The sequence below is a fragment of the Vipera berus genome, assembly GCF_964194415.1.
Source record: "Vipera berus genome assembly, chromosome: 4".
Taxonomy (NCBI): Eukaryota; Metazoa; Chordata; class Lepidosauria; order Squamata; family Viperidae; genus Vipera; species Vipera berus.
In genome coordinates this window covers 67,081,280-67,096,833 of record NC_138206.1, presented here as the reverse complement: position 1 = coordinate 67,096,833, position 15,554 = coordinate 67,081,280, and the positions used below count along the sequence as shown (strand labels likewise).

Sequence of the window (15,554 nt, the reverse complement as noted above, 5' to 3'; positions counted from 1 at the left end):
TTGCAGCAATTACTGCCTCAATGCGGCGTGGCATGGAAGCTATCAGCCTGTGGCACTGCTGAGGTGTTATGGAAGACCAGGATGCTTCAATAGCGGCCTTCAGCTCTTCTGCATTGTTTGGTCTCATGTCTCTCATCTTTCTCTTGGCAATGCCCCATAGATTCTCTATGGGGTTCAGGTCAGGCGAGTTTGCTGGCCAATCAAGCACAGTAATCCCACGGTCATTGAACCAGGTTTTGGTGCTTTCCCTTGCACATAACTTTCCATTAATGTGCTTTGATACAGCACTTTGGCAACATCCAACTTATTTTGCAATTACCTTTTGAGGCTTTCCCTCCTTATGGAGGGTGTCAATGATGGTTTTCTGCACAACTGTCAGGTCAGCAGTCTTCCCCATGATTGTGATTCCTACTGAACCAGACTGAGAGACCATTTAAAGGCTCAGGAACCCTTTGCAGGTGTTATGGCTTAATTAGCTGATTAGAGTGGGACACTTTGAGCCTAGAATATTGCACCTTTTCACAATATTCTAATTTCCTGAGATTGTGGATTTGGGGTTTTCATGAGCTGCACACCATAATCATCACAATTATGACAAATCACGGCTTGAACTATCTTGCTTTGCATGTAATGAGTCTATCTCATATATTAGTTTCCCCTTTTAAGTTTATTTATTTATTTATTTATTTATTTATTTATTTATTTGTTTGTTTGTTTGTTTTTATATACCGCCCTTCTCCCGAGGGACTCGGGGCGGTGTACAGGGTAAGGTAGGTATACAGTTAAACAATAGTAAAAAACAATAGTAAAAACAAATGAAACCCCAAGAGCTATCAGGCCAGGCCGGACTGCTGGAACAGGTAAGTTTTTAAGTCGCGCCGGAAGGTGCGAAGGTCAGGGGCCATCCGGATTTCGGTAGGCAAGCAGTTCCAGAGGGTTGGCGCACCCACTGAGAATGCCCTCCCCCTGGGGGCCACCAGCCGGCATTCTTTGAGCGGTGGCACCCTGAGGAGGCCCTCTCTGTGGGAGCGCACAGGACGGAGGGGTGTTGACGTTGGCAGAAGGTGCTCCCGTAGGTAATCCGGACCCATGCTATGTAGGGCTTTGTATGTCATTGTTAGCACCTTGAATTTCACTCGGAAGGCAACCGGAAGCCAGTGCAGCTCACGGAGGAGAGGTGTGATATGGGAGTATCAGGAGGCCCCCAAAAGTGTTCGTGCAGCTGCACTCTGCACCAGTTGAAGCTTCCGAGTGGCTCTCAAGGGCAGCCCCATGTAGAGAGCGTTACAGTAGTCAAGGCGGGAGGTCACAAGTGCATGGGTGACTGTACGTAAGGCATCCAGGTCCAGATACGGTCGTAGTTGGCGCACCAGTCGAACCCGAGTGAAGGCCCCCTTGGCCACAGCTCCTATGTGATCTTCCAAGGATAGCTGTGAGTCTAGGAGGACACCCAGGTTGCGGGCCCTATCAACAGGGGGTAATAACTCATCCCCGATGTTAAGGGATGGAACGTTCTGAGTATCCTGGCATGCCGGTATGTACAGCCATTCAGTCTTGTCCAGGTTGAGTTGAAGCCTGTTCCTCCCCATCCATTCCCGGACCGCTTCCAGGCAACGGGACATCACGTCGAGGGCATCACTGATGCTGTTTGGAGTTGAGATGAAAAGCTGTGTGTCATCAGCATACTGATGGTACCCTACTCCAAAACCACGAATGATCTCACCTAGCGGTTTCATGTAGATGTTGAACAGGAGAGGCGAGAGAACTGACCCCTGAGGGACTCCACAAACGAGAGGCCTCGGAGTCGATCTCTGTCCTCCTGCCAACACCGACTGCGAGCGTCCCAGGAGAAAGGAGGAGAACCACCGCAGAACCGTGCCTCCCACTCCCAATCCCCTGAGGCGCCGCAGCAAGATACCATGGTCGATGGTATCGAAAGCCGCCGAAAGGTCTAATAAGACTAGGACAGAGGAATGGCCCCTGTCCCGGGCCCTCCAGAGATCATTCATCAGAGCGACCAATGCCGTCTCCGTGCTGTAGCCCGGCCTGAAGCCCGATTGGCATGGGTCTAGATAATCCGCTTCCTCCAGGACCTGAGGAAGCTGATGCGCCACCACACTCTCAACAACCTTCGCAAGGAAGCGAAGGTTGGAGACTGGACGAAAGTTATTCAATGAAGCTGGGTCTAAGGTGGGCTTCTTGAGGAGAGGTCTCACCACCGCCTCCTTCAAGGAGGCGGGGAAATGGCCCTCACTCAGAGAAGCAGAGATGACCGCCTGAAACCAGCCTCATGTCCCCTCTCGAGCTGCATAAGCCAGCCAGGAAGGGCATGGGTCCAGTAAGCATGTGGAGGAGCTCAACCTCCTCATAATCCTGTCCACTTCCTTTGGAGTCACAGGATCAAATTCCTCCCAGATGACGTCGACAAGACTGTCCATGTCCTGTTCCTCAGACTCTGCCCAGTTGGAGTCCAGGCCGGTTCGAATCCGAGCGATTTTATCCAACAGATATTGACCGAATTCCTCGGCTCGACCCTGTAAGGGTTCCTCCCTCACCTCTTGGTTCAGAAGGGAGCGAGTCACTCTGAACAGGGCAGCCGGGCGATTATCTGCGGACGCGATGAGGGTGGAAAAATAATTGGATCTCGCCACCCTTATCGCTGCGAGATAAGACCTGGTGAGGATTCTTAGTCGCAACCGGTCAGATTCGGATCGACTGGATCTCCAACGGCTCTCTAGGCCCCGTCTCCAACGCTTCATCTCCCGGAGCTCCGCGGTGAACCATGGGGCTCGCTGGGATCTGCGCCGGGTCAGGGGCCGCAGGGGTACAACTTGGTCAAGTGCCTCCGTGGCTGCCCTTTCCCAGGCTTCCACTAAGGCGTCTGCCGAGCTGTGAGCAGAGAGTGCAGGTGGGTTCTCAAGCGCTGCCTGGAACCTATCCGGGTCCATTAGGCGTCTGGGGCGGTACCATCTGGTTGGTTCCGCGCACCCACGGTGGGGGGTGGCAAAGCGGAAGTCTAGCCGTAGGAGGTGATGGTCGGTCCATGACAGGGGCATAATGGTTGGGGAGCCCCCACCGAGATCATCACGCCACCGTCCAGATAAGAAAACCAAGTCGGGGGTGTGGCCTCCCTCATCAGTCGGTCCTGAAATTATTTGCGACAGGTCCATGGCCGTCATGGAAGCCATGAACTCCCGAGCCAACTCAGATGATCCTCCCAGAGATGGTAGATTGAAGTCCCCCAAAACTATAAGTTTCGGGAACTCAACCACCAACCCAGAGAGGACATCGAGAAGCTCAGGCAGGGCTGCTGCTGCGTGACTAGGCGAAAGGTACACCAGCAGCAAGCCCAACTGCGCACCAGGGCCGCATCTCAAGAAGAGAGACTCACACCCGACTATCTGCGGAACGGTGGCCTCCCGCGGAGCTAAGGTCTCCCTCATAACAACAGCCACTCCCCCACCCCTACCCTGAGCCCGAGGCCGGTGTAGCACCCGGAAACCTGGTGGGCAAAGATCAGCCAGAGGAATACCGCCCTCTGGGCCCAACCAAGTCTCCGTGATGCAAGCCAGGTCCGCCTGCTCACCCTCAACCAAGTCACGGACGAGAGGAGCTTTATTAACGACAGACCTGGCATTCAGGTACACCAGCCGGAGCTCAGGCGGCTGCACATCCTCACTCCCGGGACCTCGGGGTAGAACAAGAGGGTCGGAACGCCTCACCGCTTGCAAGTAGCGGAGAGGCCTTCCCTGAGATCGATACGGCCCTCTGTTCCTGCACCTGCTGCCATTCCCTAACGTCGTGGGAATAGGCATTCCCACGACTTGCCCTGGAGCCCCAGGGGCGACCAACCCCCGCTCCTCCCCTCCGCGATCAATCCCGGCCCTGGCCTGAACAGTGGTTGCTGGACTGCCCCCCATATCCGAACAACCAAAAGAAGTTCCCACCCCCCTCCCTAACATCCTAAAAAATTTAACCAAAAAACTAACCAGGGGCCTCCTATTTGGCTTATATCGGAGGCCCCTACCCATGCCCAGCCATCTCTCAGGGTGCCAACACTCGGGCCCTTCATCAAGAGGAGGTGTAAAAAGTAAGGCGGGTCGCTCCCAGGATGGGGGGCCCCCCCTGAGAGCGTATAAGGTCGTGCTAGAATAAGTCAGACGCATGATCTTAACAAGTCCGACAAAAAAACAGCAAGGCAGACCAGATCAACATGGGAGGGTCTCAAAATAAATAAATCGAAGGCAAATGACCAGAGAGCCAGCCCAGCTCCACTGCCACTAGAGCTGGGAAATCCCGGAACAGATCGAATCGAATCCCGCCCTCTCACAGCGGTCAAAGCCGGGGGGCAACCTGGTACATACAAACCGGGGGAGCAATACCCCCCAGAGCTCTCACCTCTGGGAGGCAGCAGATGTAAAAACTTAACCACTCTCCCACAGTGGTTGTACCCCGGACCTTCCAAAATTATAGGGGAGGGGAGGAGAGAAGAGGGAATTAGAGCAAGGGAGTCAGCGGAATACATCAGGGCTGATAAGCCTGTAGAGATACAGAATGGTAGGAGAACTCCGGTTACAGTTCAAAGTCATGTTGTAAGAGGACCAGATAATAGTCGGCCAGGAAGGGAAACCAAGACCATGGTAGTTCAACCGAACCACAAAACATGGTCTAGTCAGTTTCTGGCGGCGCAGAGGTTAAAATTATGTCTCATTAACGTCCGAGGCATCAGCGTCCGCATTCCCCCACCAGGCCAGGTCACCATACCAGAGAGGCCGCGGTACTCCACTCTCCTCGCCGCCAGCCATCTCAGACACCAGCCAGGCAATATCTCCACCACTTGAACACTTCTACGCCAACGCTGCTCCAAGCTCATGGAAGCCATGAACTCCCGAGCTAGTTCGGACGATCCTCCTAGGGACGGTAGGTTGAAGTCGCCCAAAACCATGAGTTTGGGGAATTCAACCACCAACCCCGAGAGGACATCGAGTAGCTTAGGCAGAGCTGCCGCTGCGCGATTAGGTGGAAGGTACGCCAGCAGCAGGCTCAACTGCGCCCCCGGACCGTATCTCAGAAAGAGAGACTCACACCCGACTATCTGGGGGACGGTGGTCTCCCGCGGGCTAAGGGTCTCCCTGATGATTACTGCCACTCCTCCGCCCCTACCATGGGCCCGAGGCTGGTGCAGCACCTGGAAACCAGGCGGGCAGAGGTCAACCAGAGGGACACCACCCTCTGGGCCCAGCCAGGTTTCCGTGATGCAAGCCAGGTCCGCGCGCTCCCTCTCCACTAGGTCTCGAACAAGGGGAGCCTTGTTAGCAACGGAGCTGGCATTTAGGTAGACCAGCCTGAGCTCAGGAGGCTGCACATCTTCGCTCCCGGGTCCTCGGGGGAAGTACAGAGGGTCGGAGCGTCTCACCGCTTGTAGAGAGCGGAGATGACCCTCCCGGTGTCGATACGGCCCTCTGCTTGTGCACCTTCTGCCGTTCCCCACCATCCTGGGAATTGGTTGTCCGTCAGCTCGCCACTGGGCTTTGTCGGCGACTGGACCCCGTTCCTCACCTTCGTGAACGGTCGTAGGCCTGGTCTGCGCTATGGTTGATGGAAGGGCCCCCTTCGCCAAACCACCATAGTCTTTTCCCATCCCCCTCCCTAACCCGACAAAGAACTTAGCTAAGAACTTAATCAGGGGCCTCTTGTTGGTCTTATGCTGGAGGCCCCTGACCCTGCCCGGCCAAGTTGCATTACTGAAATAAATGAACTTTTGCACGATATTCTAATTTTTCAAGTTTCACCTGTAGATGGAAAATAAAAGGAAGAGGTTGATTAATACTAAAGGTAACTAAAGAGGTGCTTCCCAGTATGCATTAAAATAAACACCTCACATAATAACAATAATAATACAATCCAAATTGCCAACTTTGCAACAACAAAGTTGAAACTGTTTCACATTTAATATCTGAGTGCAGCAAAATCGTGCAAACTGATTACAAAGCTAGGCATGATTGAGTTGCTAAACTAATCCACTGGGCATTGTGTAAAAAATACAACTTGCCTGTGTCTGAAAAGTCATGGGTACATAGGGTGGAAAAAGTTGTCGAGAATGAGAGGGTAAAGATCTTGTGAGACTTCCGAATACAGACAGATCGCCATTTGGAACACAACACGCCAGATATCGCAGTCATAGAGAACCGAAGCGTACAGTTGACTGATATCGCTGTACCAAGTGATGCCAGAGTCGAAGAAAAAGAACTGGAAAAAATTACGAAATACCGCTACCTGGCCATCGAAACTGCGCAATTATGGATGAAACATGTAACAGTGATACCCATTGTCATCGGGGCACTGGGAACTAAGTCCAAAAACTTTGCAAAATATATCAAGAAATTGCAGCTTCCTGCAATAACTCCAGCAAAGCTACAAAAAACTGTGCTACTCGGAACATCCTACATTTTAAGGAGATACCTGGTTGATACCTAGGATGCTGGCAGCAATCTGTGTCAACCATTAGTGCCAGTCAATTTGAGTGTTCAGTTGACTGAGTTTCATGTTTTATGAATAAAAGTTTTATATAACAATAATAAAAAATAAAAAAGGTAACTAAAGAGGTGCTTCCCAGTATGCATTAATATAAACACCTGAAATAATAACAATAACAATAAATTATTATTATAAATAATAATAATAATAATAATAATAATAATAATAATAATAATAATAATAATAATAATAATAATAATAATAATAATAAAAATTGGAAGGGATTCTGGAGGTCTAGTCCAACCCCCTGCTCAGGCAGGAAACCCTATAGCATTTCAGACAAATGGTTGTCCAATCTCTTCTTAAAAACTCACAACTTCTGGAGGCAAGTTGTTCCACTGATTAATTGTTCTAACTGTCAGGAAATTTCTTCTTAGTTCTAGGTTGCTTCTCTCCTTGATTAGTTTCCATCCGTTGCTTCTTGTCCTGCCCTCAGGTGCTTTGGAAAATAGTTTGACTCCCTCTTCATGGCAGCCCCTGAGATATTGGAACACTGCTATCATGCCCCCACCTCATCCTTCTCTTCATTAAACTAGACATATCCAATTCCAGCAACCGTTCCTTATGTTTTAGCCTCCAGTCCCCTAATCATCTTTGTTGCTCTTCTCTGTACTCTTTCTAGAGCAGACATGTCAAACATAAGGCCCGGGGGCCGGATCTGGCTCGTGAAGTGGTTTCATGTGGCCCACGAAGCCATCCTGGAAACAGTGAGGGAACGGCCCCCACTGCCTTGGCCCTGGCCCAGAGACCCTCCTTCTGCCAGAGACCCTCAGATCTGTTCCACTCCTGACCAGGCCCCATAGGCACCCTTGATGCGAATGATGTAGAGCTGGCCACGCCCACCCAGTAGGCCATACACACTCTAGCCACGCCCACCCAGTAGGCCATGCCCACCCTGGCCATACCCACCCGGCCCCGAGGGCAACCGCAATGCTGATGCAGCCCTCAATGAAATTGAGTTTGACACCCCTGTTCTAGAGTCTCAACATCTTTTTTACATCGTGGTGACCAAAACTGGATGCAGTATTCCAAGTGTGGCCTTACCAAGGCATTCTAAAGTGGTATTAATACTTCACGTGATCTTGATTCTATTCCTCTGTTAATGCAGCCTAGCAGTGTTGGCTTGTCAGCTGCAGCACACTGCTGGCTCATATTTAAGTGTTGTCCACTAGGACTCTGTGATCCCTCTCACAGTTACTACTATTGAGCAAGGTACCCCCTATACTATACCTGTACATTTGGTTTTTCTTGCCTAAATGTAGAACCTTACTTTCACCAAGTCTTTCACAAGAGTTACACAGCTGCTTCAAAAGTGGCTTCTAATTTTTCCCGTATGCCTGCACAACAACCCTTCCACTCAGCCTACCAGGAAAATATTGAGTTATACATGCTTATCCATTTATTTATCAAATTTGTATGGCTGCCCATCACACCAAAGGCAACAATGATGATACACAACACTAGATAAACCTATGTGAGAAATCTGTGAGCAGCTTTCTAAACAGCCACATCAACATTGCAAAGGTTGCCACTAGTTCTATGGTTTGAAGAAAGGTAATTCCTTCAGGGTGCTACAAAAATTTAGTAAAATAAATTGGCTGTCACATATTTGATGAAACATTCTTTTAAATACTTTACACAGCCATACCGTAGTAGTTTTAGCATTTCAATGGACAATAGGCAAGGCTAAGCACTTTTTAAAAAGCTTTCAAAGAAAAAGTATAGCTTCCTTACTTTTCCAATCAAAGGTATCAAGGCTTTAAAGCAGGTGTGTCAAACTGTTGGTCCGTGGACCAGTAGTGTCACAATGAAACCACACCCACCCCATTGCCGGCAATGGGGAAAAAGTTCCAATATGTTACGCTACATCATGTGACGTCACGAGTTTGACATGTCTGCTTTAAAGTATTCAAATTTCATTACATTGTTAAAATTTACAACTGCATTTTGGCTCAGCTGAATATTTTCACAAGTAAGCCTATATATATGACTTTAAGAATGTGAAACATTAGACTTAATAATGGAAGAGGAACAAAATTAATAGAAAAACCACAATGAAAATTAAAAATATTTTATTTACATTCTTATATACAAATTTTACACCTTGCTTAAAAACAGTACATATGCATGACTGAACATAATGCATTCACAGGATGAGTCAGATTAATGTTTACAAAGAAATAAAAATGATTTTAAGAATATTAAAAGATTGCAGTTTCACAACTGCTTCAGGTAATTATTAGAATGCACAGTGCATATTTGAATAAAATGTTCCAATTTATTATAGCACAATTCAAAGGTAACTGAAATTAACATGCAAACATTTTATTAGATACGTTGAAAAGCAGCATTGGCTTATGCATAACCATCCTGCAACAGCAACATCTCCAACTATTGTTACTAATATATTCTCAAAACTTGGCGTAGTATTTGAAATTCCCTTTATAAAACATATATGAAATTTAATCCTAATCAAGATTAATTTAATTCAGAATAACTAGTCCTGATTTTTATTCAAATGTTTTGTCTCTGTCCCCAACCAACCCCCCTTTTTTTAACAAAAGTTGAATAAATCTTGTAATGCTACAATGCCATAAAATTGAGAGAAACCATTTTTTGGTTATGGAACTTTAAGCAAGTTTTGTTTTCAGGTATTGGCCCTTATTTCCTTTTCTGGTTTATACTGATACTAACAGAGATATTCTTGAATTATGTATAAATATTCTCACTTTAGAAATGGAATTTAATCTTTAATTCCATTTATTCAGAATATCAGTAGCTTCATTCAACCACTTTATAACAATAAAAAACACGCAGTGATGGACTCTACGAGGTTAGCCTAGTGGTTGTTATGGTTTTACATGTGACCACCTTTTTTCTAGTACTTATTAACTTAATATAAGAAATGACCATACAAATCATGCTTAAAGTGGTGTCTGATTTTTTTTTCATGTGGTATCCTTCCCATTTTACTTGTACTACTTTTCTCCACTAAATATAGGAAATACTATTCACAAGTACGTTGTATCAACATGAACACGCCATAACATAAAATTTAAGAATAGGTTTTCTAGAGTAATTTATTTTAAAAAATAATTTATAAAGCACATGTAAACATTCATTAATTGCTGCAAGACACTAGAGTTTTTGGAGAGCCATTTCTTCTTAAGAATAAACAGTTTTTTTTCTTCTAACACTGCCAAGTGTTTGTCTTGGCGTATTCAGGTCTTTTCCTGTGTAAGATTGATAGTGTCTTGGCGACGTTTCGACGTGGGACCTCGTCAAAACATCGCCAAGACACTATCAATCTTACACGGGAAAAGACCCGAATACGCCAAGACCTACACACACACACACACACACACACACACACACTCCCAAATGAACAGGCCTTAAACTAGTACAAAGGTGTCAAACTCGCAACGTCACGTCACGTGTCGTGACGTATCACGACTTTTGCCATTGCCGGCAATGGGATGGGTGTGGTTTTGCTATGATGCATCCGGCCCACGGGCTGGCAGTTTGACAACCTTGGTCTAGTGCAGGGGTCAGCAACCTGAAACAGTGAAAGAGCCACTCGGAACCGGTTCCCTCACAAAAGGAAAAACTGGGAGCCGCAAAAAATGTGTGTACATGCGTTTGAAAAGTGGAGCCAAGGCGAGATATGCACCTACTCTGCATATTTGAATTGATTGGTTGAACTTTTTTAGTCCCACTTTTTTTTTTTTGGACTGCACATGGCAGAGGACTGGTAGCCGCAGGTGGGGGCTGAAAGAGCCGCATGTGGCTCCGGAGCCGCGGGTTGCAGACCTGTGGTCTAGTGCATTATGTCTAAATTCTCTAAAAATGTTCTTCTTTCCTTCCTCTTCCATTTTGGCACTAAAGTTGGCATTTTAATTATTCTTGAAATGAAAATGGTTTAAACTAAATAGTGAGCTTTTTAAGAGACCATAGGAATCAACAATTTGGAAACTGCTCAAAGTTCAGTATAAGTTGAATAGCTATGTTTTAAATAAATAAATTATAGTTGTGACAGACATGGAAAAATACCAAAGAGCTACAATTCTTATTACCAAAAGGATGAATAATGGCTGTACTTGCTACATTCTTACATTCTTTTCTCTTGTAACCATAAGTTATTTTCATATGCATAGAAATTTCAAGAAAGTACAATTTAGAATATCATGAACCAAATGAAGATACACAATAGGTTAGAAATCATCTGACATTTATAAGTTGAACAATATTTGCCTTTTAATCAAAGAAACAAAATCAACATTCATGTTAAGATAAATAAGCTGTATTTTTATCCAGTGTATGTAACAGCAGGTTTGAAAAACTTAAGGCTGACATCCTACATAGGCTAACTTTAAGTATTGGCTCAGTAAATCATTTAAGCTAACTTTCCATTAAATATGCAACCAGGCTCTTGTATTACAATGGATGAGAAATTAAATAAAAAACACAAGCACCATAGTTCCACTTCATTTCATTTAATGTGCCTTTTCAGATAACTTACTATAATTAAGAAAGCAATTCATAAAATATCTATTAATATATTTCATAACTTTGCTATTGTCTCAGTGGTAAATTATTTTTTAAAACTCTTCTTCTATATGATATCCAAGATGATTTAGGTATTCATCAGGCCACATAGCATATAAATTGGATGTGGAGAATTCCTGTTTTAAAAGCACTCCTAGAGTAAAAATGCCTTTAATTTATCAACTTTGCATGGGTAGACACACGTTGGTATATTTTATAAAAAATATTTTATATATAAGCAGTGAAGACCTTGGCCTTAGAAGCCCTTTGAGATATATTTGCAAGAAGACTTATCAAATTCACTTTAAAAGAGATTAGAGCTATCAGTATTCAAATATTACTTAAAAGCCAGGCAGGTAAGCCATTGCTTAAGTCTAACCCAATGATTTCCCCCACGTTAGATGTAATCAAAAACTCATTTTCTTACAGTGAAGTCTTTGATCTCATAGCAACCATAGTGAAGCAGCAACAGTAAGTGTTTAAGCTTCTCTGCTATTCATACATGTAATAATTAACATGATACAAAAGTGGCTCTTTAATGTACTTGGAAAAAAATTCACTTCCATTTTTATCTGATCTTATCCTGCTATCACAAACACTTCTAGAATTAGTTAATTTTAGTCTAATGAATAGACTAAATAAAATAAAAGTAAATTTTAGGGTGAGTAAAAATTCAAGAAGTTACTGAAAAACTGTACTTATTTTGAGAAGCTTAGATTATGTTCCACTGGCAACATAAGTTCTTAAAATGGGATGTGAGAAGTTATACATCACATTTTGAAACATGCTGTGGATTAAACTCATTTACAATTTTCCCCTCTTTATATGCTATATTCTATATACTAATAAAGAAATGAATAGGTCTATAGCAAAATAGAAATAACAAATGAATGTGTGTATATACACATTAGTATGCTGCTTTTATTTTATGAATAAAAGATCAGAATTACTTTATTCATTCAGGAACTACTGGCAGTATATACCAATATGCCTTGAAAACTGAATCCAAGCAGGGTTGTTTTGTCTTAAAACAGAATAAAATATATTTCTGTTGACCTCTGGCACTACATTTTCCCTATCACATAAATTCTGTTTATCTTATTATGTTGTCAATTACAGAATTAAGCTTTGGTTGCATCTTAATAAGGTTAGTAACTGTAAATGTCTATATTAAAAGAAGTAAACATAAGTTACACAAACAACAGGATCACTTTTGGTTTAACATGCATCTGAATTTGTGCTAATATGCTTTTTTCAGAAACATAAAGTTTATGAACATTCAAATATTGTCTGTGTACAAGAAACTAATGAGAAAATGTTGTCTACCTTTTTAATATAACATGACCTCAGTAAACATAGCATATTATTACACGGGTAATTTTTACTTGTGATCTTTGAGATAATCACAAAGTAATATTGCCCCATAAATTTATCTTTCAGAGAGAAAAGCTTGGAAAGAACACAATTCTATAAACATTAGAGCCTCATTTGCTTCAGTCAAGTATGTTGCTGTTTAACACAACACAAATTGGGAACTTATCACATGCATAATTTTAAACTCCAAGAATATAGCATGTTGTTATATAGAGGTTCCCCAAGTGCTGAAATAAAATTGTGCAGCTTATGTCTTTTGTTTTACATGAGCATTTGAGTCTGCCTCGAGTCAGCAAGTTTCAAATTGTCAAATATTATTTTTCACATTTCCAAATTACTTTAAAGAGATAAAAAAAAGTTCATTATCAACCCAAGGTTCTATTCAGATTGAGGGATATCACTCATTTTCAGACATGCATCTACAGATTTAGAGAGTGCTTTTAACAACATCCTATTGTCCAGAGATGGGAAGTCCAAATTTTGCCATCTACAACTGGCCTTGTTGACTGAGGTTGGGTGTTGTAGTTCAACAAAATTTCAAGGGATACAGGATCCCTGTGCTGGCCATCCACCTGATTTAGAAATAGTGAAGCCAGTAATATTTTCAAGTTTGCTGAAATAATGCTGAGTCAGTCAAATCTCTGTTTTTAAGTACAGCTTAATCAGTGCAAGGAAATGGTTTTGTCAATAGCTGGTAACACCTGGAGAAAATTATCTGCTCATAGAGAGCAGATTTTATGCTTATTATACTCATTTCTATTATGTATATCTTCGGGACAAAGCACTAATATGATAAAACCTGGAAAATCTTTAAAAAATACAGACACTTTCTTCACTTTCTTCCTTATTTGCATTAAAAGGAGTTCAAATATTACTCCATCAGTCAGCATATACCAAATGTATATTACATTAATGACAATGAAGCTTTCAATTATCCAATGAATGTATATATATGAAAGGATACCATTACAGCTAAAATTCTACAGATATAGCTGATATCTGTGCACTTGTAAAAATAGATTTTTAGCTGCACATAAAAATATGAATTTTATCTTGACCATACTGTATACATAAATTTTATTTTCACAATTAAAACAAAGGCAGTCTAGAATTTTCATAAAAAACTGTTACTTTCAGAAACTTATTTTTCAGCAAGACTAACTGGAACTATTGCATAAAAAACTAAGGAAAATCATATAAAAAATTAGAAAACTTTTAAATTGTGATCAATATCAAAAGATGATCTGTCAAATTTGTTCAGGGGGCATAAAAGTGAAAAAGAAGTATCCAAAAAAACAAATTATGTACTTAAACAAAACCATTGCACTGCTATATTAGAAGAGAATATCTTCTAGTAAGGGTGCCAAAATTTTCACCTGTTTAAAAAATTAAAATGCACAATACATTTGCTTTTAAACCACCTTTCAAAAACAGTATGTTCCAGTATTTTCTGAACCATAAAGTTTTGTTTACAGAAACGTGTTCATGTGTGTCTGTTACATGGTTTTACAACAAATAAAATGGAAGAACATCTTTTATTTTCTCTTCTCAGACCACATAATATGTAAAAAAAAATAATCATTATGAAACTGCAGTTATTGGCATTCCTAATAAACTTTGTAAATGCACTCCTGTACACTTTTTTCTTTATTAAGATATATATTACACAGCTCAATGACATTTAATTTGCTTTATTTCCCTCTACTCTGCTTTTCTCATGAATACTTTCTTCTTAAGTCTTTTGTTTTAACTACAACGTCTAACATGTTCTAGCACATACTCAGGAAAATGTAGGCTACAAACTTGTAAACCGTCAAGTTTGCAGGGCATTCTTGGATATTCATCTTCTTTCCATTTATTATCTTCAGGGTCAAAAGTAAGAATTGAATCACTGTAGTGACCATTGTAACAAAGGCCTCCAAGAACCATTATCTGCTTGTCCAGAACAGCCACTCCATGGCCACTTCTACCAATTGGCATAGAAGCCAAAATTGTCCATTGATCAGTATCTGGATCATAAACCTCTGTAGAAGGGCACCCTTGAGATTCAAACGAGGCTCTCAGAATTACACAGACACCTCCAAAAACATAAAGCTTGCCGTTATAGGAAAGCATTTTGTGAAAACATCTTGCATAATTCATTTTGCATTTGTTTTCCCAACAATTAGTCACCACTTGAGTCCTCCTTGTTCGCTGCTCCACTGTCCCTTCTTTACTGGGATCAAACACACAAACCTGCTTGGATGTAGAAGATGATGTTATTCCACCAGTGATGTACAATTTGCTGCCAAGAACAGTTCCTTCATGTCCATATTTATTGACCGGATAAGGATCTACAAACTCCCACTTATCTTCTGTGATATCATATCGTTCGGTTGAATAAAATGTCTCATCTCTTGTTCTTCCAGCTACTGCATAGATGTATCTTCCAATAACACCAACAGCAAATTCTGACCGTGGCACAGACATATCTGCCATTCGCAACCAAGAATTTTGCCTTGGATCATATCGGAACACCTTGGAGGAAGCGTGAAATTCACCATCTGGCCCCAACTCTTCCCCACCCAATAAGAATACAAAGTTATTAACAATAGCAAGGCAATCTGGTCTCAAAGGTACTTGTGGGCCTTCTAACTCCCACCAGACCCTTGGCTTGTGCAGGAGGAGGATTTTGCTATTTACCATGCTGTGTCCTATCATTCCTCTAAATACTGCAGTCTGGGGTTTGGCAGAACGAATGCGATTTGATTTCATTTCCATCAAAGGCTGTTGATGCACACAGTGGAAGTAATTCATAGCCTGATCCACTTCATGCCGTAACTGTCTGGAATAACGATAAAATTCTGAAGTTTTCACCTAAGGATAGAGCAAAATACGTATATTTATTTTCAAGATGCATCTACCATCTGAAACTAGGCAGATTCTAAGTATTCTAGATACTAGAACTTACCACATAACATGCAATTTAAGTCAATATAATTTAAATAGTCCAATCTCAAATTAATGCTAAAAGTAATGTTCTATTTACTGAATTATACATTTGCTGGTTATAATTATAGCCCAGGACTTAAGAACAGACATATTTTCACTTGCTTCTA

General features: G+C 42.5%; 1 protein-coding gene across 4 annotated transcripts in view; it reads right to left on the bottom strand.

Annotated features, from left to right (window-relative positions):
* KLHL15 (kelch like family member 15) overlaps positions 1–15,554 on the bottom strand; it is a 50,217-nt gene that overhangs the window by 14,263 nt on the left and 20,400 nt on the right. For 3 of the 4 annotated variants that reach the window (XM_081327543.1, XM_081327545.1, XM_081327544.1), the window contains exon 3: positions 8,593–15,312. In XM_081327543.1, the coding sequence (XP_081183669.1) occupies positions 14,203–15,312 (1,110 nt within the window). In that variant the 3' untranslated portion in view covers positions 8,593–14,202. Of the gene's footprint in view, positions 1–8,592; positions 15,313–15,554 lie in introns of those variants that run through there. The other variant, XR_014026422.1, reaches the window with a different exon arrangement.